We start from the raw sequence: 26,759 nt of genomic DNA on the forward strand, positions 1-26,759 counted from the left end.
GTATCAGTCTATGTGTAAAAAGCACGTATGCTTTATAGAATTGCGGCCAGCTAGAAAATTTACATAAGGAAATGAGACGCAATAAAAATGAGCAAAAAAACAGGTATTTAGCGTTATTTAATAAATCTAACGAAGCCATTACTCACCTATAGAAAAAGGTAATTTTAGTAAAAAGGGCTAATAAGTAATATTATAATTTATATTATTTAGGTATTAACTAACCTAATAAGTAAGATACCACAAAAATTCTAGCTACTTTCATAAATAAATGGACTGATATTAATAGCACCATTGGAAATACAATGTCCAAGTCCAAGTACAAGAACAACAATGTCAATAAAATAAACGAGACATAACTTGGTCAATGCCTAAGATGCCTAAAGTAGCTTACAAGAAAGAAGACATTGCTCTTAAATCATCGAAGGTGAAAAACATATTTAAAGATCAGCAACTCGTGTTTTCATTTTAAATCTGGGTAAAGATATTTGACCAAAATACCAAGCTCATTAACTATCAAAAGAGAATCTTCATAGAAGTGTAAAACAGAGTTAGAAGCCAAAAATGATAGTATCAATCTTAGGCTGCGCGAAAGATTTTGAATCTGAGTACATTCAGTCAATACCATCATTGAAAATAAATTCTGATATTTCCTAAATCATAGTAAAGATGTTAACACTATTTGATATGAATCAATTAGACCTCAAAGACATCTGGAATCATCATAAGCACAACAGTAAGGCATGGCAGGATCACGTCGAAGTGTGGGATCCGCGAAATATCTTCAACCAATACTAAATTAAAATTGATGGTTTTTTAATCATAAGGATCATAATACTACTTGTCATAAAACAAGACAACCTCAAAGGCATCTAGAATCATGATGGGCACACCAGTTAGGAGCTAGCGCATCTGGCCTCAGCTTTCTTGCGATAAGGCGTGCGCGCAGTCTCTGCATACGAGCTTCGGCGGCGCTCACTGATGATGTAGGGTCAGCCCAGAGACGTTCCGCCACTGCAGCCGCGCGGGGCCATACTCGAGCATCTGAAAGGAGAAGAGCTCTTGAGAATAAAGGGATAATTTGGATGTATACAGTTATTCTTATGAGGATAACAGATTTTACGGCAAAGGTTTCATTTGACCGACGAAAACTTTCGGCGTCGCCAAATTGATATAGGTAATAGGGATAAGGAAAGACACTTTGTGCATTGGATTATTTTATATGTGGACAATAACTTTCTTCCTTTACTAAAAGTATAAAAGAACTTTATAGTTGTGGGCATAGCTGGGTATATCCGTTAATCGTTAATTAGCGAAGTTAACATTTTGATTAACGGATTAACTTTTAAGTTAACTTTTAAAAATATTAACGGACTACCTAGTTAACTTCCGTTAATATGCAGAAGTCCGTTAATCGTTAATCCAATGCCTGCTATTTACCGCACGGCGCGGCACCGCAGCGCGGCGCGAAAACAGGTTCAGACAGTTAGTATGATGCGACAAGTGCCGGACGGGCGGGCAGAGCGGCGCCGCAGCACGGCAGCAGCGAAACAAAAACAATACTATGTAGATACATTTTCAGGCGCATGCGAGTGAGAAGAGATTTGTTTCGTTTTATCATTTTATTACTTCGCGCTGGTGCTTATAGAGAGAGTGATTTGTTTATTGTTATTATAAATCATTTGCATATTGATAAAGAAGAGTGCAGTATAATTTAGTTAGGTAGAATACAATAATTATAGAAGTATTTTGTTTTGTCCCTAACATGTTAACTTCCAAAACCTTAAACCAACAGGTTTTGTATGTACACTAACGTAATGATATAAGTTACAACAAGGCCATATTATACATATTAACGGATTAACGATTAACGTTAACTTGCTTTAATTCGTCCGAAATGTAACGCTTTAACGTTTAACGAAGCTAACATTTTTTTAACGGATTAACGATTAAGGAAGTTAACTATTTGATTAACGGTGCCCAGCTATGGTTGTGGGCGCCACTACCGCTATACAGGGTGTAACAAAACTAAGTGATAATACTTTAGGATGTGTTGTGTTCTTGTAGAGACTTCAATATGAAAGTAGCAGCGCTGATAGACCAAATTTTTTTTTAATTGGAGTATGGGAAGGCGCCATACAAAAGTGAAAATAAAAATTGCTCTTTCGGCACTGCTACTTTTTCAACGAATTCTATACACGGGGCTCATATTATACACCCCGAAATATTATGACTTAGTTTTGTTACATCTTGTATACGTCATTGAAAGTATCTATAATCATCAACTTACCCAACGAATTAGTATCAACGTATTCGCTCCACATAGCGACTTCTCCTCCTAAGACATTGGGGTCTCTGTGCAGCACGTGGGAGTACATTCGACGCCAGTTGGAGTAAGTGGTTTTGCCCCAGAATCCATGGTCCAGATACCAAACATCCTTTGGCACTGATATCGTCTTGTATCCCATCCTTATTAGTTGCGTCAGCAAAGGACTATTCAGTGGCTCCCATACTTCTATGACGTATCTGGAATTAGATAATAAAACATGTATTTAGCTTATTGAAACACTTGTGATTCCTCTTTTACATACTTCTGTTCCTTAATTAAGCATTAATAAGTTTAGGGCCTAGTGGTAACCCTTGAGGTACTCATATGATTTTTTCTAAATATAGTATTCAAGTTACTAGTAAATTTTCCTATTTACCTGTCCTTATTCAGATACTTCTGTATTCTATGCGCCTGTGTTAGTTCTGATGACCACAGCATAACCGGCTGTTTCTCTGTCTGTCCTATTGCTGCCATTTCTTCGTCCCAAATCTTGAGGGCTGTCGCATGGAATTCAGCCCAAAGCCTTATGAATCCTTCCAGATTTGTCTCAATGCCCTTTCCTTGCATGTAAGACGTGATCTCTTCCGTAGAATTCCAGCAGTTGAAGAACACCTGAAAATATCATGGTGTATTTACTCAAACGCTTTCTTATAATATATATTTCATTTTAAAGGGTATCTATTTTTAAAGGGTATTTATGATATTGTGGCGGTACCCACAATTCGCCTAACATTCCTGCATCGCGCTATCGAAGTTTCGGAGAACGGCAAGATATATACAACGTCTGAAATGACGTCAGTGGGCTTCGGCCTGACCGAGCATGCTATCTCGCTCGGTCGGAAGATCTTCCTTTTCGGCCGCCACTAACAACGTTAAAATATGGAAGGTTTATATTACTTTCAAAGACTCCATAATTACTATCTAAAGTTTAGATTGCAGAAAATATATCAGCTTATCTTCTGTCATATTTGTGAGCCAAATAAGCTTAATATAGATAAAAATAAATTAATAATGGTGACAACTACTACCCATGAACACCCAACACGTCGCAAGTAGGTTTCTTCCTATTGAAGTACTCTCTTATCATGAAGATTGCTGACATGCTCTATACGCTCTTATCATCAAGTTTTTAGTACCCACCTCATCTCCTCCCATATGGAACAGCGCTGGCTGCGGCAGCGCCTCAGCGATGTCTCTATACAGGTCTCTGAGCACGCGGTACATGTGTGGGTTGGCCGGGTTGAGCTGACCACACGGTGGCTGGATGCACAGGCTCCGCCACGGCTTGGCGTTCACACACACCGCTAGGTCACCTAGACCGTAATCCTGGAAACATTTATAGTGGAACATTTATAGTAGAGATTGGGTCACAAAACTTAAAAAAAAACCTACTAGATGACGCCCACAAGTCCATTGCGCCAATTTGTTTATCTCGCGAAACCCGTTCATTTCTCCAGGATGAAAGTATCCTATGTCCTTTCCTGGGACTCAAAGTATCTCCATATTAAATTATCTCAAAATTGGTTTACCAGTCTAAGCGTGATAAGGTAATAGACAGACAGACGCAGTTTCCCATTTAATATAAGTATGGATTTGGTGAAACAATGGTGTAAACTTTACACCGTAAAGCTTAGACGAGATTATACTTTATAGTCATTAGTCAGATTTAACGAAACATAAAACATTAAATTACGAAAGTGATATTGTATTATGTTCTTAAGAACATAATACACAATAAAAATATAATATGAATCTTGTCTAAAAGAATAAAGATATGAATACACGTGGGAATTATTTCATAGCTGATTATAGATACTAATATTAGTATGAAGAGGGAATTATTATTTTCATCAAGGGCTTTTTGAAACAAAACTGATATTAATTTGATTCGGAAAAGAGAGCATAATATCAAAAATATAGCTCTAGCCTTTTTACCTACCTACAAATTACCCTTTTTAAGCTAAAACAATACTCCGACATTATTAATGAAAATGGGACAGGAGCCCAGGCATAAAGAAGAAGAATAGAAGTTTTCTAGTACCTTGCCCCACTGCCAGCCGTTGCCAGCATGAGCGGGCGAGTCGATCTCGATGACCACACGAATACCGCGGATCTGCGCATACTTGATCAGATCGCGAATGTCCTCCGTCGTGTACAGGTCGTATGGGGAATATGCGCCGTATCTGAAAAGTGTATAATACAGTTTGTTGCTGGCAGGGCCCCCGCTACCATATGTGCAATGTGTGCAATGCACACGGGCGCCATCCTCTAGGGGCGCCAAAACCAAGGACCCAAAAATTTGACTTAAAGGGGTGCCAAAATCCTTTTTTTGCACACAGGCGCCAGTAGCCGTTACGGGGGCCCTGGTTGCTGGGTCAGTTTAATAGCTTGAGGAAGTCTGATTGGCGTGGAATAGAATTCGATTCAGATAATAATCTCGAGGCAAACACAAGTATTTATAATTATTTATGGGCTCATTTAGTTGCTAACCTAAAAGTACGTAAAAAGTACGTACCTACAGAATTAAATATTTATACTTTACCTGGTGAATTGTGGGACTCTAGTGGATTCTAGAGGGAAGCTGTGAGAGTCAGTCGCATGCCAATGGAACACGTTCAGTTTAGTTGTAGCCATTCCATCCATCATCCTCTTTATGTCTGCCAACGGGATGAAATTTCTAGAAGTATCCAGCATGAACCCTCGGTATTTGAAGGCTGGTTTGTCAGAGATCTTGGCACCAGACACCAGGCGGAGGGAACATCTGAATTCATCGGTGTATTCTGGCTTCTCTGAGGCGACCAGTTGGGTGAAGGTTTCAAGGCCATGACGAGCTCCGTACACAGTTTCTGCTACGATGTGGACTGCTATGCTTTTATCTGAAAATAAAGTTTTAAATAATCAAAGACTAATAAAAATACCAAACGCAGTGGCCTCTGTTGATGTCTATTGTAATTATTATGTATCGCATGTTTACAGATAAACAATAAACATGCGATAGAGACTCTTTCTATGTTTTCTGGTAATCTTGGATCCTATTGTAGGTGTATGTAACACCTACAATAGGATCCAAGATTACAAAAAAGCAAAAAATAAAATTACATTTAAAATTCCATGGCTTTGATAAAGACATAACACCCAATTAATTCCCAAGGATTTTTCAATTCAGCTATGGTCAGCAGGAAATCAGTATCAATTAATTTCAAACACATTAATTTCAATGAATGACATAAGTATGCTCAATGTCCATTGTTGAGGCTGACATTGTAAGCGCATTATGTGCTGACCGCTGATATGAGTGCAGTTATAACGGGCGAAGGTAAGTTTATCTTGGTTTTGAGTGATAGATAGAAACCGCTGAGTTTTTGTGGGAAGATCACGCCAAAAAAATCGGCCAAGTGCGAGTCGGACTCGCACACGAGCCACAAAGGGTTCCGACTGTAGGAAATGTAGGGAACCGCGAATGTAGGGAAAAAATGTTTTTGTATGGGAGCCCCCATAATTATTTATTTTATTTTAATTTTAATAATCAAACATTAAAGTACACATATAATTGAAGACTGTGAAAATGTCAAGTGTCTACATAATTCCATTATGGATTACGAGCTAAAAAGGTCAAAAAAATTACGTTTGTTATATGGGAAATATTTAATTTATTTTGTTTTTAGTATTTGACAGTGTACTGTCAATGACTATTATTAGGGCCCGTAAATATCAAGCTAGAAGAAGCCATAATAATTGGGTAAGTTAACTATTGTTTTTCTACCTTAACCTAGTTACCTTTGCTCTGCACATCCAACAAGTACTGCTCGTCAGTGTCCCACGTCAGATCGAGGTTGGTGGTCCTGACCGTGATGTAGACGACCACAGGCGTGGTGACCACTTCGGTGACGTTGCCATCGCACTCGTCCAGCAGGTTGCCCGTGATCACATGGGTCATCTGGACTAGCAGCTCCCGGGCTTCGGTTGGCGCGTTGCTGAGGTCGTATCTGGGAAGCGGAAAAATGATAAGCTTAAGCTTGACTGGATAAAAAAGCTGTGTAACTGAGACAATAGTTACGGAAATACCTCATCTATAAAAAATAGATAAGCAAATTGCTTCCTTCCTTCCTTTTTCTTATCTACTGCAAACATAGTCTACTCTGAATAAGGTGATGTTGACTTTTCTGAAGACCTTCTTTGGATAGGATTAACGACCTCATATTAAGTCCTCTACTCGTATAACTGTCACCATATACTCACAAGAATATTAACCCGATCAATTTGCTCTACACTAAACAAATATACATCCGTCTGTATGTCATCGGTCAGGGATCATTGAACTCTCGCCTACTTGACAATCACATGAACGTTAAAATTAGTCTTAAGCTGTCGTCACACTGAGAGGATTATTGTTCAATAAGGTGCTTTGCAGACGGGCCGGTCAGCCGCGCTGCCAGTGAGCGCCGAGCGCCTGCAGCGCGGTACTGTAAACAATATTTTTGCAAATAACGATTATGAATTATGAATTAGATTACTAAAATATACATTTCAGCTTTCAGTAGTGTAGTACTTTATTTTCCCGCCTACTACAACTATGTTATTTGGCGCCTAAATTCACGTGACAAACGCACGTAGCTAGGTGGGTGAGGATAAGTAGTTAGTGGCTATTATTAGTGTAAACTTTCGCTGGAGTTATTTGAGGCGATACGTGTCGGTTTTTTTTTTATAAAATAAGTTGGCAAACGAGCAAATGGGTCACCCAAAGGGAAGCAGCCACCATCGCCCATGGACTGCACTTGCAACATTAGAAGAGCTGCAGGTGCGTTGCCGGTAGTACAGCGAATACGTTTATCTAAGGCTTAAATCATATTATTTTCTCTTGTCGATGTCGATGTTAGCAATATCTATTGTCTTCTAAACACTGAATTGTCATATAGGGCACGATTCTCCTATTTTTATCAATTAGAAGATGTGTAAAACTGCTTACAAAGTAATTCTGATATTATATTATTATCTTAACAAATATTTAATTATTTATTAAAATGAAGGGGATGAAGTTTTAGTGTTGGCTAAGTTGTATCCAGGGCCGGATTTATATTTTTTATGAGTATAGGCCACTTTAATTTTGCCGCCCCTATGTACGAACTCTAGTTGCTATCCTAGGAGACTGCCGCCCATAGGCTATGGCCTATGGGCGGCTACCTATACATAAATCCAGAGCTGGTTGTATCTGTAGTATCTGAAGTGATATATCGCCTAGGTTAGCACTTAGCACTTAGCGAGTTAGCGCTTTTGCGACCGAGACGAACGAGTTACGTAGGCACTTTCTTCATTATTTTGCTTACTGATGTTATACAAAAATTATAAGATACAAAAAATATTTATTTCATATAATGTGTCTGTGACAGACAGACACATTATATATATTCCATCTGTCTCTAAACAGATTATTTTTTATGTTGACAACGCTAAATAGATTTTTATGAAGGTATAGATATAGAGATACTCGAGCCCCGGTACAGAACATAAGATAGTTTTTATCTCGAAAAAATATTACGGTACACACACGCAATAAAGTTCAGGCAATATCTGTGAAATACAAATAAAACACAAGATTGAAAATCACAAGACAAAACGAATTTTATTAAACCATAAAACTGTAATGTCAACCTCAATTTACAACGACTTCAGAAGATAAATCGCGGCTATTTAAAAATAGTTTAGGAGACGAGATTATAAGGGGTATATACACCACTATTTTTTAGTTAGTACCAATACTTTAGGGGCTTATTAGGTACCTGTAACTGATCATATTTATTTAGTTAAAACATAAAAAAACGTAGACCCAAAATTGTCCACGAAAATACGTAATATTTGGTAAATTCATAATTAATTCAATGACCGAAGCGCGCCTCTAGATACTAGTATGTGTAGTAAGTTCCTATTGGTTAGCGTATGCGCTCGCCGCATCCCATTGATAAATCTTCGGCAAACTCGCGTCGATGCTCAGCACCCCCCTCCTCCCCTGCGCCCGCATTGTGCCCCGCGGTAAAACAAAAATGAGTAAGACAGAATACTATCAATGAATCAGTCAATGGATAGTAAAATGTGTCCATAATTTTATGGTAGGTTTATTAAAAAAAGAAATTGCAATAACTTTGTTATTTTTAGATATTATAAAATTATTTCTTCACATATATGATAATAATGGCATGCCTGATAAGCCCCTAAAGTATTTGTACTAATTAAAAAATAGTGGTGTATATAGAGACGGGCAAACTTACATTGGATGTCACCCAGAAATAAAAGATTAATATGAGCCCTTCCCGAGACCAGTCGAGCGAGCATTGACCGCTAGAGCCGCGTACACAATGTTTAGAAATATTATTTATGGACGAAACGACTGTCCTATTCTATGGCTTGAGTGTAAAATATTATATAGTATTTTTGACAATAGACATACAAACTTTTATCCCCGTCTAATACATTCAGGGGCTTAAAGTATCCAAAATTTTTCGAGATGTCAGATACCATACATTTCATCAAAATCCATTTAGAAATTTCAGCGTCGAGAGGAAACAGACATACAGATACACTTACGCAAAATATGAATATTGAATAGTGATAATATTACGGATTTAAGTTTATACCGCTATATAACCAAGAAAAGTGCTAAAAGATAGGATTTAGGTTAACAAATTATCGAGTTCGTACCAACTAGCAACTGCTAAAACATCTAAAGGTATGGCTAACATATTCTGAGCATGAGAAAAAATATACTATAACCACAGCCAAACATAGAACCCCCTCCTTTTTTGAAATCGGTTCAAAACACTCATCAACTTTACAAAGCGGATCTACAGGGTGTAAAAAAATAAGTGATAATACTTTAGTGTGTGTACGTGTTCCTTGTAGAGAGTTCACTGTGAAAGTAGCAGCGCCGAAAGACCAAAAGTTTTTTCACTTTTGTATGGGGAAACTCGTGACGCTCGGGCCCTTGCCCATACAAAAGTGAAAAAAAAATTTCGTCTTTTAGCGCCGCTACTTTCACAGTGAACTCTCTACAAGGAACACGTACACACCCTAAAGTATTATCACTTTAAATTTTTGTTACAAACTGTATATCTAATCAAATGTCGGTCTAATATCTTTTAGGCTAAGCACTTACTGTAGCAATTAATTATACATATTTTGTATGTCTTACTAGATGACACCCGCAACTGAGTTGCGCCAAAATTAGTTTATTGCATGGGAACCGTACATTTTTCCGGGTTAAAGAATTACAAAATTTCAGCGAATTCAGTTCAGTGTTTTGAGCGTGAGGAGGTAACAGACATAAATACACTTTATAATATTAGTATGGATTCATTAGAAATTCGGCTTTACAGCGTTAATAGAGAGTCGTTTACAGCATTGGTACATCAAAGTGCTAGTATTTATGGTTTTATAAACTGCCAGAGTAAGCCAGACGGTGTAATGGAGTATTGAATTGGGGCAAGTCGGCTATTTCAGCTATAACAGCAGCATATAATATTTTACTAGTGGTGATGTGTAGTGGACAGTTATGGTGCTACTCGTAGTGTTTCTCACGACTTAGAAATTACTCCGTGGGTAGGCACTAGCAAAAACATAAAAGTTTTATGATTTATATGATGAGATCTTGTTTTTTTTTTTATGAAATAAGGGGGCAAACGAGCAAACGGGTCACCTGATGGAAAGCAACTTCCGTCGCCCATGGACACTCGCAGCATCAGAAGAGCTGCAGGTGCGTTGCCGGCCTTTTACGAGGGAATAGGGGAGGGTAGGGATGGGAAGGGAAGGGAAAAGGGGAGGATCGGGAAGGGAATTGGGCCTCCGGTAGACTCACTCACTCGGCGAAACACAGCGCAATCGCTGTTTCACGCCGGTTTTCTGTGAGAACGTGGTATTTATCCGGTCGAGTCAGCCCATTCGTGCCGAAGCATGGCTCTCCCACGTATAAACTTGTGCTACACTACACTGTTTCGGCTATACAGACTGCCGCGAATGTTCTTCGAAAAAAGTATATAATATGCCAATTCAGTCTAGTTTTTTTGAGCCTATTCGATACAAGCGTATAAATAAATAAACATTTTGTCTATAAAAAATAGTGTAGTATAAATTGTTCTATGCAAACCGATATGTTTTGAACACTAGAACTTTCTTCAGACTCGGCCCACCTGATATTGCAACATAATATAAATCTGGCCTTGTTTACGTAAGCATGGGACAGAACCGGTGGTGTATTATTAGACAGACAGACAGGAGACATATGTGTCTATATATACATAGTCTACTTTATATTATATGCCATAGACGTCTGCAAACATAGAGTAAATCTTTTTATTTACTAAAGCGGGATAACAGTAATTCTTTGTTTTATTAAGTAGTCTGATGATGATTTAATAATAAATTATTAAATATTATTGCAAATTACATTGTAGATAACCATTGGCATTGCCAATATCAGATGATATTATTATAATAACGTTAATTATTTATCTCTATTGTGTGGTAGAAAAAAGTCGTTATTTGTTCCAGATTTGACACAAGGCCTTTTTACCAGTAGAACGAACGAAATGTGCAGAAATCTCTACTTCCAAAAGAGTAGGATAGAGATCACCGCATCTAAAGGTTAGAGTAATCCGTAAATCTATCTCTACTATCCTACTCTACTGGCTACTGCACTCAATGAAAGAAACGAATGCGCATAGCCAAATATGGTATTAGAACCATGGAATGGCGAATGGCGACTATAATAACAATTGACAACATTTCAAAATTTTAACATGGCTTTTTATTATTTTATATGAAAGTAGACTTAAAATAAGGCGACCCGTGTTTCTTGCTTTTTAAAAATTATGTTTTTATGATACCTAAAAAATAGATTTTAATCCTTCGTATTCTAAAGAGACGTAAGCGCCAAGTGACGTTATTTTTTTTTTTTTTTTTTTTTTAAGAGCCTATGCTGTCCCACTGCTGGGCAAAGGCCTCTCCCAAGTCCTTCCATTCATCCCGATCCATCGCCACCGTCGGCCAACCTGGCTTGTATGACGTGTCAAGTTCATCGCGCCATCGTTTTTTTAATTCCATTACACTTTAACAAAAGAAAAAATCTGTCAATGTAAGTTTGTTACGTTTATTATGACGTCTGTTAATGTCATCGTCAACCTGGAGGATAGGTAACCAATGAGGTAATGTTATTTTTTAGAAATGTCATTGTTGACAGGTGGTTGACAGTGACGTTTTTTTTATGCTTCATGTTGTCTTTTTAAAACTATTTTACACCAGGCAAACTGTGTGATAATATTACGGCATAATAACTGTGTGATATTATGCCGTAAGTATGACGTCACAGCGTATTTTTCAGTTTTTCTTTATTTTCTCAGTAAACAAGCAATATAAAAAAATTTTGAATATTTTTTTGAAATCAGGAGAAGAAACTAAAGACACGGTATTTTTTATTTTAAGGCTTAAAAATGTTGAAATGTTGTCAATATAATAATATCAGTTAAGGCGAGGATAAACCCCAATTTGTTATTCCGTGACTCCCGGTTTACCTAGTTCCAATATAATAACGAAGTGTTAAAAATATATAATATATGTGATATAAAGCACAATATTTAAAATACCTTAAACCATAAACATTTTAATAAAGCGTAATACTTTTGCTGTAATTAATTTACAAACTCACCTCCGATAAAAATCTATTTCATCGAAATATAAGTATTAACTATTTTTTTTTAAATGAAATATAGGGGCAAACGAGCAAACGGGTCACCTGATGGAAAGCAACTTCCGTCGCCCATGGACACTCGCAGCATCAGAAGAGCTGCAAGTGCGTTGCCGGCCTTTTAAGAGGGAATAGGGTAATAGGGGAGGGTAGGGAAGGGAAAACTTGAGGGTAGGGAAGGGAATAGGGTAGGGGTTTCTTAATGTTTATTTCAAAAGATATTTAAAAAAAACATGAAAAATAGACAAGATCCGCTTTATGCAAGAACAGTTTTATGCTAAGCTAAAATGAATCTTATTATGATGCGTATACGCGTATACGGTCTTTGGTTGTGTGCAAGGTTATCGTTTTGGATTGAGATTAATCCCCGCCTTAAGTCTATACCAGGATCTGATGGCAAAAAGTGAGAAAAAAAATTGACTCTAGCAATACCGGGGATCACCCCGGTATTGCTAGAGTCACTTTTTTTTCTTTTTTCAATCATGAAATAAAACATTTTGATCCTCTTTTTTCCTTATAGAGGCTGATTCTGTGTGTGAAACATGCAAATATAAAGATTTATCCAATGATCAAGGATATTTTTTGAAAATCTGCCATCAGCCATCCTGGCTGATCCTGGTAGATCTATAAGTAATTTAAATTTTGCCTTATTTCCTGGCAAAATATGTTAAAATTATTAACACAAGGAAAACTTATTGTTTTGCAATAATGCACGATACATAGATAATTAATCATTAAAATTATTAAAGTCTACTTGTACCAGTCTGGGTTAAAGTTAATCATAATATATTAAATATCATGCTACTTAAATAAGAAGCGTCGTCTTCGTTTTTAAGAAAGAGAAGGCATGATATTTAACAAACGATAAGCAATCCCAGACTAGTGTAACCGGGCAAAACAATAAGATATTGTAACTACAATGTTTTTTATATTATTATTACGTTCCCTAGTCTGCGATGTTATCAATGCAAAAAATATATTATTATTGTGGATAACACCACATCCTGTATTATGTGATTATTTTGTACAGAAACAATTAAATGCGTTTTAACGTATGTTATTGTTTATTAATGAATAAATTAATTGTTTTGCCTTCCCTAAATTATTATCAGGGACGTTTCCGACGTTTCTTCACAATCTACATTCACTGCTGGGTACTTAGACATTATAATGTATTCGATAATTTTGACTAAGAAGATAATCGTAAAAAATAAGTCATCGCAATCGCCACATAAGTATTATTATGCTTGGCTTGAGACACTACAGTATTGTGTGGTATTGTATTTATTTTATACCGTACATTTGTTTGTATGTATGTGTAATGGCTGGTTTACACATATTAAGAAGATAAGTAGTAACTCTTAATACTTGTAAACCAGCCCTAAGAGACACGTCTGTATGTCAAAGTTCACTGTCCTATGTCAAATTTTTCACCGACTTAAAAAAATTAGGTTATCAATTCGATGCGTGCGATATGTAATATCACAGAATAGATAATAGTACAAGGTAATATGTAATATTTCCAGAACTGCCCAGTTTTTGTATATTGTTAGTCTATTTCAGTGTCTGAACAAATGTGCCAAATTTCAAAAGTGTATGTATGTTTTTAATTTTTATGTTTGGGTTCGCATATCTCCGGAACAACAAGTCCGAATTAAATTATTATTTTTGTTGTACTAGCTGTTGTTAAACTTAGGTATAAACAAGTACTACAAGTTTCATCAAAATCGGTTCAGTAGTTTTTGAGATAAGGCAACTTTAACTATCAATTACGTACAATTTTGAAGTCGGTTTTATTTTTTCAAATACCGTTTCAAGTACCCTTTAGGCACAGTCTACACTCTACATACCTCAGGTATTTAGGATGTATCTTGACCGTCTGCATGCTGATGGCGGCACTCACAGGTTTCGGCCATATGCCGCCGAAGCGCCCGCATACTGTGCGACAGACGTCAATGCTGTCGAAAGTCATGGTGGAGTTGTCCGCAGACCTGGTCGTGGGATGAGAGGACCTCTCGCAGCCCTCCTCAGGTACGCACTTGTACGTCCATGACGGTCTGGAAATGATTGATGGCTTAGTAGATATTTAGATAATATTAGCCCCAATTTCACCAACGTCTGTTAGTGTTAACAGCTTGTTAAAATGTCATGTCTCCTCTTTCATTCATAAGAAAAACGAAAGAGGTAACGTGATACTAATTCGAGCGTTAACTTTAACAGTCGTTGGTGAAATTGGGGCTTAGTCTTCTAATATTATGTAGGCCAGAGCTGTCCTAAGTGGGTCTGAATCTACATAATATTATAATTTATAACTAACACGTATTCCATCTGGGAATTGGTGCCCTAGAAAAGGCAGAATGTAGGCACTTGTTTAAATAGAGTTATGTAGCATGCTTTGTGGGTCAAACTAAGATCATCTATAACGGAAGTAAATTTTATCACGTGACATTGTAAATCAAGCTACTTTGCATTTTCTTCTTATTGTGTACACGTTTATCGAATAATTTTAAGACCGTTTTAAAGTTTATATAATAATACTTACTCATACACTTCGGGCGTAGGACCTACTGTTGTTTCTTCTGTTCTCACCAAGCTGCATAGGACTAGGACGGCAAAAGACCACTTGAACATTCCCATTTTTGGTTACCTGAAACAATAATATTATAAATGATTTATGATTTATGAAGACATCAAATCCTGCAAAAATCCATTGGAACATTTTAATTTGCCAATTTAACATTTTTATTTACTGGTTTAAATGATGTCAGTAGTATTAAGCAGTGTCATCAAACATTCAAGTCATCAAAGGTAGATCTACCAATAACCCTCCTCACCCTACCACAGAATACTGTAAGTAGGTATACATATAAGTACAAGATACAACCCCACCAAAACGACCTAAAATCGTGCATTGTTTTTACCGAACGAACTTACAGTACCTGGCCTAAAACCTAATAGGAACTGAATATATTTTGTGCATCATACGTGCATAGCGTGTAACGGGACGTTATCGACGATCTTCACGGTAGACAGCGGACACCGTGACACTTCCGCACGTCACGCTGTCACGCTGTCCAACCGTGATATCGATTATAAACATTGGACAGTACGGCACCTGTCATCAGACAGGCATCCAGCCATCAATCATGTGGGTTCTGGCTGCATTTCTACTGGAACTGCGTTGCACGGAATGTGTTTTTTAGGGTTCCGTACCCAAAGGGTGAAAACGGGACTCTATTCATGAGACTTCGATGTCTGTCTGTCCGTCTCTGTCTACTTCAATATTTAAGAATAATATTAAAATAAAATAAAAAAATAAATCCCATACAAAAAATACAATTTTTGGTCTATGTTTGCCCTATTAACAGTACGGAACCCTTCTTTTGCGAGTCCGACTAGCACTTGGCCGATTTTTTTTTAAATCCAGTAAAGGTTTCAAATACAAAATACTTTCTGCCGCACAGCGCACTCGGAGACATTTTACGATGAACTTCAACTTACTTAACATCGTACATTGTATAGGGGTCAAAATCGTAATTTAATTACTGTACTAAGTTTTTAAGCAATAAGAAAAACATTAAAGACTTGAATATAAGTATCCAAGTAGGAACCTGTCTAGAATTTAATTATCTATTTTTTATTTATCTAAATCAACATTGTTGATGGAACCTTGAAACATCAAATTGTTCTCTATTAATAGTGTTTAATTGATACAGGTTTTAGAAGCTCTTTAAGCACAGCGACCACATAGCCTCTTACGAGTATGTAGTCGCTGTTTAAGCATTTTTAGGATAATAATAACACAATGTAATGTAACACCAATGACTATGAAGAAATAAAAATATGTCATTAAGAATTTATATTAATGATTGGTCTCCGGTAGCGCGCGGAGACCAATCAATAATCGTTAATCTAGTAATTTAGGTATACATTCTGAAAAAGTTTCTTTTGTGTATGGGCATTTCTCATAGAAGTCAGCTACTTGTGTTTGTGTCAGTTATACAGAGTTCCATACATAATATTATGATGAGCACGTACACACTCTAAAATATAACATAATAATATTAAGTACTTTGTTTAGTTAATTCTGAGCAGTGAGCATGCACAATCATGGACCATCAAATACCAATATAAGATGTCACTCTACAGTCTTTACTTGCGTAATCGCTAGTATTGGTCCATCATTTGTGCTAACGTGTATAATGTATATTTACTCTACATAAGAACAAAACGACATAAGTTGTGTAAATCAATAAATTCATTTCGTGATGGTGTAGCGACTTTTTGTCTAATTGCTTTATAATTACTGTTCCTAAAAGAATTCATTGTTGTAATCACAGATATAGATCTAGATAGATACCGCATGTGTATGTAATTCGCGTGCCATATCGCGCTCCCAAACAACGAGCAATGCTCGTCTTTCGTAAGTCTGTTCTTTAGTCTACTATCGGAATCGGACGTCAATCGGAATTTTAAAATGCCTAAATTGTGCCGTAATGGGCTGTAGAAATTCGAATAGAAACGTTGGCTTAGATAATGGACACGTTTCGTGGTTGTAATGTAAATTCTTCGTAAATATTCGCATGGCCTTGATCTACTTAAGATAAAGATGAAATTATTTTATTTATGTTTGGGTCTTTTGTATATTGTTATCGGTAGAAGGAAAACCCTGTCGATATGTTATATGTATAAATGAATATTTTATACAAGTCTCCTTTATTTAATTATAATTATTTTTGCCTCGAAGTCAGGTCATTCCATCCCTACTGCGACCCCCGAATATCTTTTCTGTACCTACTGCCCCCAATGTCTCCGTCCGTGGCCCTGTGGTTTAGAGCGTGACTCTTGACTCGGAGGTCGTGGGTTCGATTAACGCGTTGGATACATATTATTTTAAAGTTTGGTTAAAAGGTTGATCACCTGATTGTCTAACAAGTAAGATGATCCATGCTCGGAGGGGCATGTAAAAAGTCGGCCCTGCGCCTGATCTCTCGCCAGTCGTGTCGGTCTTCCGTCCCGCTGGGCATTATCAGAATAAATAGAGTGCTCTTGTGTACTGCGCACACACGTGGGCACTATAAAATTACTCCTGCGTACCTGGCCTGGTTTCATTGAAACCGGCCACCGTCACCGAAACCCACACCGGTGTTTATAGTTATTTAATTATTACCGTCCGCAACCCAGTGCTTCTCAGTGATTGGGGTTGGTGCCACGAATTTCCTCTGTGGATGAGTATTCGTAGCGAACAAGGTTTCCTGCTCAGTAGAGCAGGACAGTCAAGGAATAGGTGTCATGTCCTCCTCCTCGCAGAACCTGTAAATCGTTAGTCGTTATGCTACTAACACCTATTATGTTATTATGTTAAGGTGTTTGTTAAACTTGTAGGGCCCAGTTAGGCTTCTGGTTTGGCAATTATAACCATACCGACTTACCTACTAAAACGGTTTAGTACACAATGTTTTGCCTGTCTTTCAAGTGAATTTTCTTAACTCGAATTTCAAGTTTCTAGCTCTAAAGGAGGGAAGGATAGATGGATTAGGCTGCGTTTCCACCAGATGTGTTGCGAGGGATGTGTTTTTTAGAACCAACAGAATCGCGGCGGTGCTATTGGATCTTAAAATTTATTATTATTATTGTGGAAAAATTAACGGTTCCCGCTCAGTAAACTAATTTCTGCTCAATGGAGTTGCGGGCGCGGCCGTCATCTACTTGTTTATATAAACATGTCGCTAGCGATTATTGTTTTACATTTTTCAACAATCATTGGAATTGCATCGAGTGCCGCACCGATCCTCGGAAAATAACAGAATTACGTAGTTCCTTTGTGTTGAGAAACAGTATGTGGAGCGTTACAACATTTATAAAAAGAGTTAAGGTAAGTTTACACCGATACAGACGTACCACTCCTTTTTGGTGCGTGGTCAAAATCATATTATTGTTAACTGTATTTATATTCGCGTAATATACAAAAATCCTAATACCAACGCAGCATAATATTCTTATTCAACTCTACAAACATAATAGTCATTAATCAGTAATCATCTTGTAAATTAAAAGTCATGTTCATCTTCCTCATTAAAAGTATACAATTATTATAGGTAGGACGTAAAATTATACTCTACTGTATAATAATATTAGATACACCTACTGATTAACAAAGTTTGCTTTACCTATAACTGTAACTTTAACTATAACTACAATGCAAGATGTCAAATCGTTGGTTAAAGTAAAAAATGGACGCCATATTATTTAACCATAACCTTGAGCTCGACAAGGCTTTAAATGAACGTGGCGAAAAAAGGAACTAACGCTGTCATCATACAAAAACGCAATTTTTGACAGTTCTCCTTTACCAGCAGCGCCCATTAACACATTCATCTAAAGTCTTGGAATACTGTACTTATCATTTACCCCACGTTCGACTTATTAGGGAAATAAAAATTGATACTTGGCTAATATTGACAGTGGGGGAGAGTAGTCTCTCACAAGTCACACACACACACACAGATGTCACTAATGTGACAGTTAACAATATGATTTTGACCATGCACCAAAAAGGCGTGGTAGCCGGTAGGTTCTGTATCGGTGTAAACTTACCGCCCGCCGCCCACGTTCATTTAAAGCCTTGTCGGACCAGCTGTCATCTGTGATCTATCAAATTCTGTGGTCAAAGTTAAGGTCAAAGTTAAAGTTAGCTAAGGCTAACTTTAACTTTAACCGCGCCTCTGGTGCAACCCACCCTAAGAGACTTCATTGTAAAACCCATTTTTTTTTTAGAGAGGTATCTAAAAGACTTTAAATACTCTAAAAGGTATTTTTCTACTATTAATTATTCCGCGGCACATAGTCTATACTCTATAGTCTATAGACTATAGTGTCTAACAGTCGTACCTTAACTAGAGCATGACTTCCAGTTAGGCCTTTATACAAAGCTATGTTTTACGTTACAAACTCAGTTTTTGACGTTCATTTTTAAAGGAGATTATCAATTCGACGCGTACTTATGTATGTAATATTTCCAGAACTGTCCAGTTTTTGTATAGCAGCTTCTGAACAAAATATGTGCCATACTTCAAAAGTGTATGTTTGTATATTGTATGTAGGTATTTATGTATGTTTTTATGTTTGTGCACGCATATCTCCGGAACTGCTCCTCGGTAAAACATAGGGAAGTAAAATGTAAATATTATATTATGAAGACGCTTTTAAATTTCCGTCGACGATAACTTTTTAACGTGCATAGAGGACATCACGACGTCTATACTCTTCCGAACCCTCAAAACGTCCGCGGTGCGTAAAATCAAAAGGGCATCGTGGAAGTGGGCGTCCACGATAACGTGACGTTCAGAATCACAAAAGCGCACTTTAACAGTGGATAGATTATAGTGCTTCTTCGTTTCTTGTTCAATCCTATTCGATTACCATTAAATAGCAGATTAATATTGTCATATAGGTACATCAAATAAACGACTTAAATGTTGGTTTGTCGTTACAATATAATATGATTATATAATAATTATATTATAATATTATATTGTAATTTGTAACGACAATATGATAGGTATACCATGTGTATTTTGATAGAAAACGGACTGCACCAAACTAGGTAGTGCAGTACTTGCTAAAAATACAATCTATACTATCTATACTAATATTATAAATGCGAAAGTATCTCTGTCTGTCTGTCTGTCTCGCTTTCACGCCAAAACTACCAAACCGATTGTAATGAAATTTTGTATACAGATAGTCTAAAGCCTGAGAAAGGAAATAGGCTACTTTTTTACTGGAAAAAAGGGTTGTAAGGGGGTGAAAATACGAAAATTTGTTCAAATTAAGTTAGTTCCAAAAATTCAGACTAGATGGCGCCGTGCGTCTCTTACATCGCGAAAACGGTTGCCCAACATCTTTCTGTAAGAGGTGGTATCATTTTATTTCAAGTTTCGATTTTTTCGATTGTTATTTCTTTTTTACGTTATTTAATAAGTCAGTACTTTATAATCTTTATATTATATATACAGTGACGTAACCTTAAACCTATCAATGATAAATAGTTTATGGGTAAAGTTGTGTAATTGGGGGGCTAAATAAGCTTTAAAATTTGACATAATATATAAAGTTTAATTTTAAAAAATGAAATATTATGTGCACACTGCACAGCTGTTTTGATTTAAGGGGTACCAGGGTTTTTTTTATAAAAGCTTTTGACACCAATTTTGTTGACATCGCGCGCTATAAACTGAAGTCCACGCGGACGAAGTCGCGGGCAACAGCTAGTATAATATAAAATTATACCTATCCATAAACCTAATGTGTCTGTCTCTCTGTCTGTCTGTTAGGTCAAAGAAGTTGCGTGCATCATCTAATAATATTATCAAGCTGGACCCATACACACGTTTTCCGTATTCAATTTCCGAATTCGTTTTCGGTATTCGGAAATCCAAAGTTGAATCTTTACGTTTCACGTGAATGCTCGTCGGACAGGGAGGTATTTTTGTAATATTATAATGATCGAAGTAATTACAGTACGTTTCGAGTGCAAACCCAGCGTGTTCGCGTGTGGAGAAAAACGAACGTTTGCGCTAGTCTCACGGAATTCCAAATCGAAATTACACATTAGGAAATCGATTACGGAAAACGTATGGCTGCGGCCAGCCCTATAATCGAGGTACAATAACTTGCCTTAATCCCTTTTTAGGGTTCCGTAGTCAACAAGGAACCCTTTCAATAGTTTCGGTCTGTCCGTCCATCTGTCCGTCTGTCTGTCTGTCTGTCTGTATGTCCGCGGTTTTGCTCAGAGATTATAGGACCTACAAAGCTGTAATTTGGTATGAATATACAGTCATATTAATGATGCCGACAAATTGGTACATGAAATCTTAAAAATATATTTTTTTATGGTACCTTTCCTACACATCAAGCGGGGATGAATTTTTTTTCGCGCCCACCCCATAGTGTGGGGTGTCGTTGAATAGGTTTTTGAAAAATATTACGAGTATTCATAAATCATGTTTCGATTTAGGGATCCGTTTGTGAAATATTAAATTTTAAAGTGGAAAAAATCGTTAGAGTCCAGGGTCCCCCTCTTCTACCAGCTAAACGGTTGCTTCTGGAAATGTGAAAAAATTCACGGGAGTAGGGAATATTCTGAATTTAAAAGGAAAACTATCACCGCTAAGAAGACTTCATAAGTTATTGAGTAATAGTCGATCAACTATAAAAATGTATTCGGCGAAGTATAAAGGAACTTTTCGTTCAAATTCCTTTGAAAGTAACTGAGATGATGTTGTTAGTAGTGTAAAACACGATATAAAATGTATTCGGCGAAGTATAAAGGAACTTTTCGTTCAAATTCCTTTGAAAGTAACTGAGATGATGTTGTTAGTAGTGTTAAACACGCTATAAATGTACATTCATTGACCATACAAAAATATAAATAAACTACTACTACGGATTACTCAGTACGCGTGGCCCGACACGCACTTGGCCGGTTTCTTTATATATGCCGACTTTTGCAACACGATAGGTGTGCAAAGAATGCATGCAGTTCCAAAGGTCATATAACCAGTTTAACTTTTTGCCTACACTAAAAATAATCGTGAATCTGAGCTATGTGGAACGAGCATGGAGTAATGTTAACAATCACTTACTCTATATTATTATACATAGGGTTAATTGCAACGAATAATAAAACTATTAATTGTGATTGTTACTACTCATTATTCATACTTATTATATTTTGTGAAAGAGATGAATTATGAGCAGACATAATATTATCACCTGATTATGAGCGACGGCCACTTGCGCAGAATTGCGCAGGAACCGTACATTTTGTTGTACTTACCTATAGTAGGTCTATTTTCATCCCTATGGTCTATACTCTATACAAGTCAAAAGCAACTCTTTCAGCGCTGCTTGTTTTACAGTGAACTCTATACCAAGGACACAAATTACACACATTTAAATATTAATATCAATTCTTTTTGTTATACCCTGTATATATCTGTGCCAAATTACATAAGAATCGGTCCAGTAATTCGTGAAGTTAGGTCGTTCAAACAAACAGCTTTATCTAGTATATCTTCTTATAGATATAATTTGTGAAGTTTAAAATACAGTTTCTACTGTAACGACATCAATAAAAACAGTTATTAAGTACGTGTAAATGAAAGTAAAAGGAAGAGTCGCATTTGTAAATAATTTATGAGTGACACTGTTCCGCGTTATAGTTCGTTCACACGCGCAAAATCACTTCGCGGGCCGAGACTTTGCCTGGGAAGTTGTAGCTTTGCAGGCTAAGGCTTTGTCAGAAGGCTACCTATAGCTTTGTATCGTATAAAGTATTTTCGAAGTATTTTCTAAGTTTCCAAATAATGTAGTGTCTAGGACGTGATTTTAATTGTACGTATGAGGTTCGTATGGTTGCCCAAGCACATACGGCATTCTCGCAATATAGTCAGTCTAGCTCAAAGGAATGAACAAGTCAACACGTCTAGAGCTAACCTTGTGCGAGTTTCCCCACGATGTGTTCCTTCACCGTACCGCTTTTATTATCTCCTTAAATCGCACTCCCTCGAGTGCAAACCAAGGGAAAATTTATTAGGACCCTGGTATTACAGAAGAAATAACAAGCAAAATTAAGTTATTAATAAAGACAGATGACGACAATGATTACGAGGGAATCGTTAATTTTTTTGATTTCATAAAGGTATATTCTTAGGTCATTTGACCTTTACCGAGACTCAAAGGATCTCCATCTAAAAGGATCCATAATATCAACATTTCAGCTAAATCGAATTAGCGATTTGGATGTGAAAATGTAACAGACAGACAGGCACACTTTCGGATTTATCATATAAAGTATGGGTGTAAAAGGTGTAAAAGCATAGAAATTCGATATTTCTAGAGAAAGCCATTAGATAAGGCGCCACAATCTATCAAGTTTATAATAGTTATACTGGTTTAACCCGTTTCGTTATCAAAAGCGATTTGAGAGATTTCGCACAACACTTTCACTATCCACGACCGGTCTACTTTCATGGTCAATAGGCCATTTCTATTTTTGAATTTATTTTTATTCTCTTTTTATTTTATTTATATCCGGCCTTTCTTTTGTTGTTACTTTTTAAGGACACGAATCACGATTTTAAAGATATAGTCTGTCAAGAAAGTGAAAAAATTAAATGATTTGAAAGGGATGACACTACGATGTTGCCACTTTTTAATTTTTTCACTTTCTTGACAGACTATAAATATACAGGTTGTTCGGGTGAACACCGTTATCCTTTAAAAGCATCAAATGAGCCCGTCAAAATGAACAACTTTTTCTATGAGAACAACAATGCTGGGAACTCAAAAAATATGCCGTCTTCATACCCGTACGGATGCCCGGATCGGCAATTTGTATGGGTATGACGACGGATATTTTTGAGTTCCCAGTATTGTTCTCATAGAAAAAGTTGTTCATTTTGACGGGCTCATTTGATGGTTTTAAGGATAACGGTGTTCACCCAAACAAATGCTGTAGAGAACCAAAGAGTATTCTATTGTTAATTTTTTGATAATTATTATAATCAAAAAATTAACAATAAATAAATAAATAATAATAAATAAAAAATGTTTTATTTCTAAGTAGATTTTAAGAAAATACTTTCAGAATGTTAATATTAGCTACGGTGCCTACCACCGGTTCGGAAACTATTCCGGCGAGAAGAACCGGCGTAAGAAACTCGCACGGGGCCCACTTTCTTTACCAAAAAAAAGTGAGGTAAAAAAATTAATCTTTTAAAATAAAATTTACAATGCTGTAACTTAATAGATAATTCTATAATAATAATAACTCCCACACCGGTTTCGGTGACTGTGGCTGGTTTCATTGAAACCAAGCCAGTTACGCAGGAGTAATTTTATAGTGCCGAAGTGTGTGTTATCCTCATAACCCAGTGGGACGGAAGACCGACACGACTGGCGAGAGGTCAGGCGCAGGACTGACTTTTTACATGCCCATCCGACGCATGGATCATCTTACTTGTCAGACAATCAGGTGATCAGCCGGCATTGTCCTAACCAAACTTGGAAACAACATGTTTCCAACGCGGGATTCGAAACCATGACCTCCGAGTCAAGAGCCATGCTCTGAACCACTGGACCACGGAGGCGTACAAGATATAGTATATAAGTATAATTCTATAAACTACGTAACAATAGAGAACGGTAAGAAAGTTAGTAGTAGGCTCTGTGCATACTGTATAGACTATAATATTATGTAATTTGCCAATTGCCCATAGCCCATAGGGACTGTAATTATTATTGTTCTCCTTAGACTTAGTTAGCCATAAAGATTAATATTGTGACATCTCAATAAGATAGCCACAATTTATTGAAATCCTTATAAAACAATTAATTAATCTTTGTAATCCTATGATAAATTTATGTTTTTTTATAACAACACTCAACAGTTTATCCTAAACAGTTCTTTTTAGGCTTCCGCAGTCAACAAGGAACCCTTATAGTTTCGGTCTGTCCCTCCGTCTGTCTGTCCGTCTGTTCTTTAGACAACAATTACCTTTTGCTAAGTTTTAAATAAGACCTGTTCGTGTAACGTGTTAAAATGCGCTGTAGGTATATTGTTTTGTATCTTTTGTAACGTAGCATTATCATTTCCGCTGACATGAAGTCGATAAAAACTATGTAAATTGTAAGCCCACTCGTCGGAGCGTTTCTATTTCGTTTGTATAAAATGAAACAAAATGTATCATGTTTTAAAACTAAAATTCGTGTCGGGTGTGAAGATATTATGCTGCCGAAATAGATTTAATTAGTGAAGCTACGAATAGAAAAGAAGTTCTAACTACAAGATTTTTTTTAATTCTATTTTTCAATCTCTACTCTCTTCCTACTAAAATGCGATGCTTAGGCTAACTTAAACAGATGGCCATAAAAGGAGAAAAAAAGAAATAAATATGCGTACAAACCAACTAAATATATACCTATTTCATTTCATTTCAGGTGAAAAGGTAACAAAGTAGGTATATTCTTTAAAGATTTGTCAATCATATTATAGTTTATCGTATCAGTTACTTATCAAACAGATAAGTAGTATTGGAAAACTGATAAGTAGGTCTACATGCGTTAACCTAATTTGAACTATTTAGTACAGATCGACACTGCAGAAAACTTCTGTTTAAGTACTTAGTTAAAAATTTTGTTTATTTAAAGGAAAAAGTAATAAAAAAATACTTAAGTAAGTAAAAAATAGGAGCTCATAAAAAAACTAAAAGTTTTGAAAAAACTTTAAACTGTACTTAGTTTTTTTTATTTTTTATTTTAAAGTTTTGCATTATTATTTTCTTTTACATAATTATAGAGGTGCATGGTGCATAATATTATCTATTCTATAAGAATATATAATAATATAATAATCCCTAACTTGCAAAACGATATTAATTATTCTACTAAGTATTATTTTATACTTACTTATTATACTTACTTATAATATTTTGTCTTCAATTTATTAATAACGTGTGTAAATCTCACTTTTAGTCACACTATCACTTTTAATTGCAATAAAATTCGGTTCAATTTTAATTCAGTCTTAGGAAAATCTTTTAAATTAATTTGTTATCCCAAATTCAAATTTTGTTTTTTTTTTCACCAACACATATTCACGGCGAATGCCACATGTGATATGACTTGGGGCATAACAAGTGGGGTTTTATGTACTGTTTTATTATTGTTTTGGCGCTGTTTAACATTATCGTGTTTGATAAAGCGCGCGCGCGGCCCAATGGCGCGAACCGTTCTGATTGGACGGACGCTGATGTTGCCAATTTACAATTCTTTTTTGCCATTAGCAGCCGTTAACCTTATTTCCACCTTTTCACGGATTGCATGTCTGCGAAGAGTTAAAAAAAAATGTCGAAAAATATAAATTAGCGAATGGGATGTGATAGTTTTTTATAATAAGAAAAATACTTTATGTAGGTATTTTTCTAAATATGAAAAAATTATCTCATCATCTAAGTGCTTATACTTACTAAAATAAGAGATAAAGAACAGGCGCTTCCCCGGGAGCACTCGGGGACGTGAGGTCGCTACTCCACAGACCACTGTAACAGCTCGCCACAAGCTGCCCTGCGGGCTGATTATTAGTACTTTGTAGTAGGCACTTACGAAAAACGACAAATTAAAGAGAAAAATTTATCATAGCAAAATGGAACGGTTTTCGAGTGATGTACCAATTCTGATTTATCTTCGCCAACTTTGGAATTAAATAATATTAAGTTTATAATTATTTATACTTATTTTTATACTTAATAAAGTAAAATACAATCATACTAATTCCTTTATCAGTGGGAAAAACTGTTAACTGGTATCCCCAACAAAGCAGCCGCCTGTGCAGTCGAAACGGCGGGAGTCATTATCTACATTGCAAAATGTAGAGAAAAAGTTTCATTATGAGCACAGGGCTTTCCCAGAAACAGTTTGAACCGCCATTACTATACAATTATCAAGTCGTTTGCACTTGTAAAGTCATTTCCTAGGAATCGTACTTCTAACGAAAAGAAAATAACTGAACTCTCCACTAATGCCTGATTTCCGACCTAACAAAGTTAATATTGAGTGTTTTACGTTTTGAAGTCAACGGGCGACCAATCAAAAGCTAGAAATATTGTTAATTTAGACAAACTTCTGTAAACAGTAAAA

General features: G+C 36.4%; 1 protein-coding gene across 1 annotated transcript; it reads right to left on the minus strand.

Annotated features, from left to right (window-relative positions):
* Window positions 1-324: 324 nt before the first annotated feature.
* On the minus strand, window positions 325-25,839 carry LOC121739043 (chitooligosaccharidolytic beta-N-acetylglucosaminidase). Its single transcript, XM_042131357.1, has 10 exons — window positions 25,543-25,839; window positions 14,599-14,703; window positions 13,907-14,113; window positions 6,104-6,312; window positions 4,869-5,202; window positions 4,368-4,509; window positions 3,467-3,652; window positions 2,703-2,938; window positions 2,288-2,523; window positions 325-1,041 (listed from the first exon to the last, which is right to left on the minus strand). Exons 2-10 carry the CDS (start codon window positions 14,691-14,693, stop codon window positions 860-862), a joined length of 1,827 nt encoding a protein of 608 aa, XP_041987291.1. The 5' UTR covers window positions 14,694-14,703; window positions 25,543-25,839; the 3' UTR covers window positions 325-859.
* Window positions 25,840-26,759: the final 920 nt, after the last annotated feature.

The sequence above is a fragment of the Aricia agestis genome, chromosome Z, assembly GCF_905147365.1.
Source record: "Aricia agestis chromosome Z, ilAriAges1.1, whole genome shotgun sequence".
In the NCBI taxonomy this organism is placed as follows: Eukaryota; Metazoa; Arthropoda; class Insecta; order Lepidoptera; family Lycaenidae; genus Aricia; species Aricia agestis.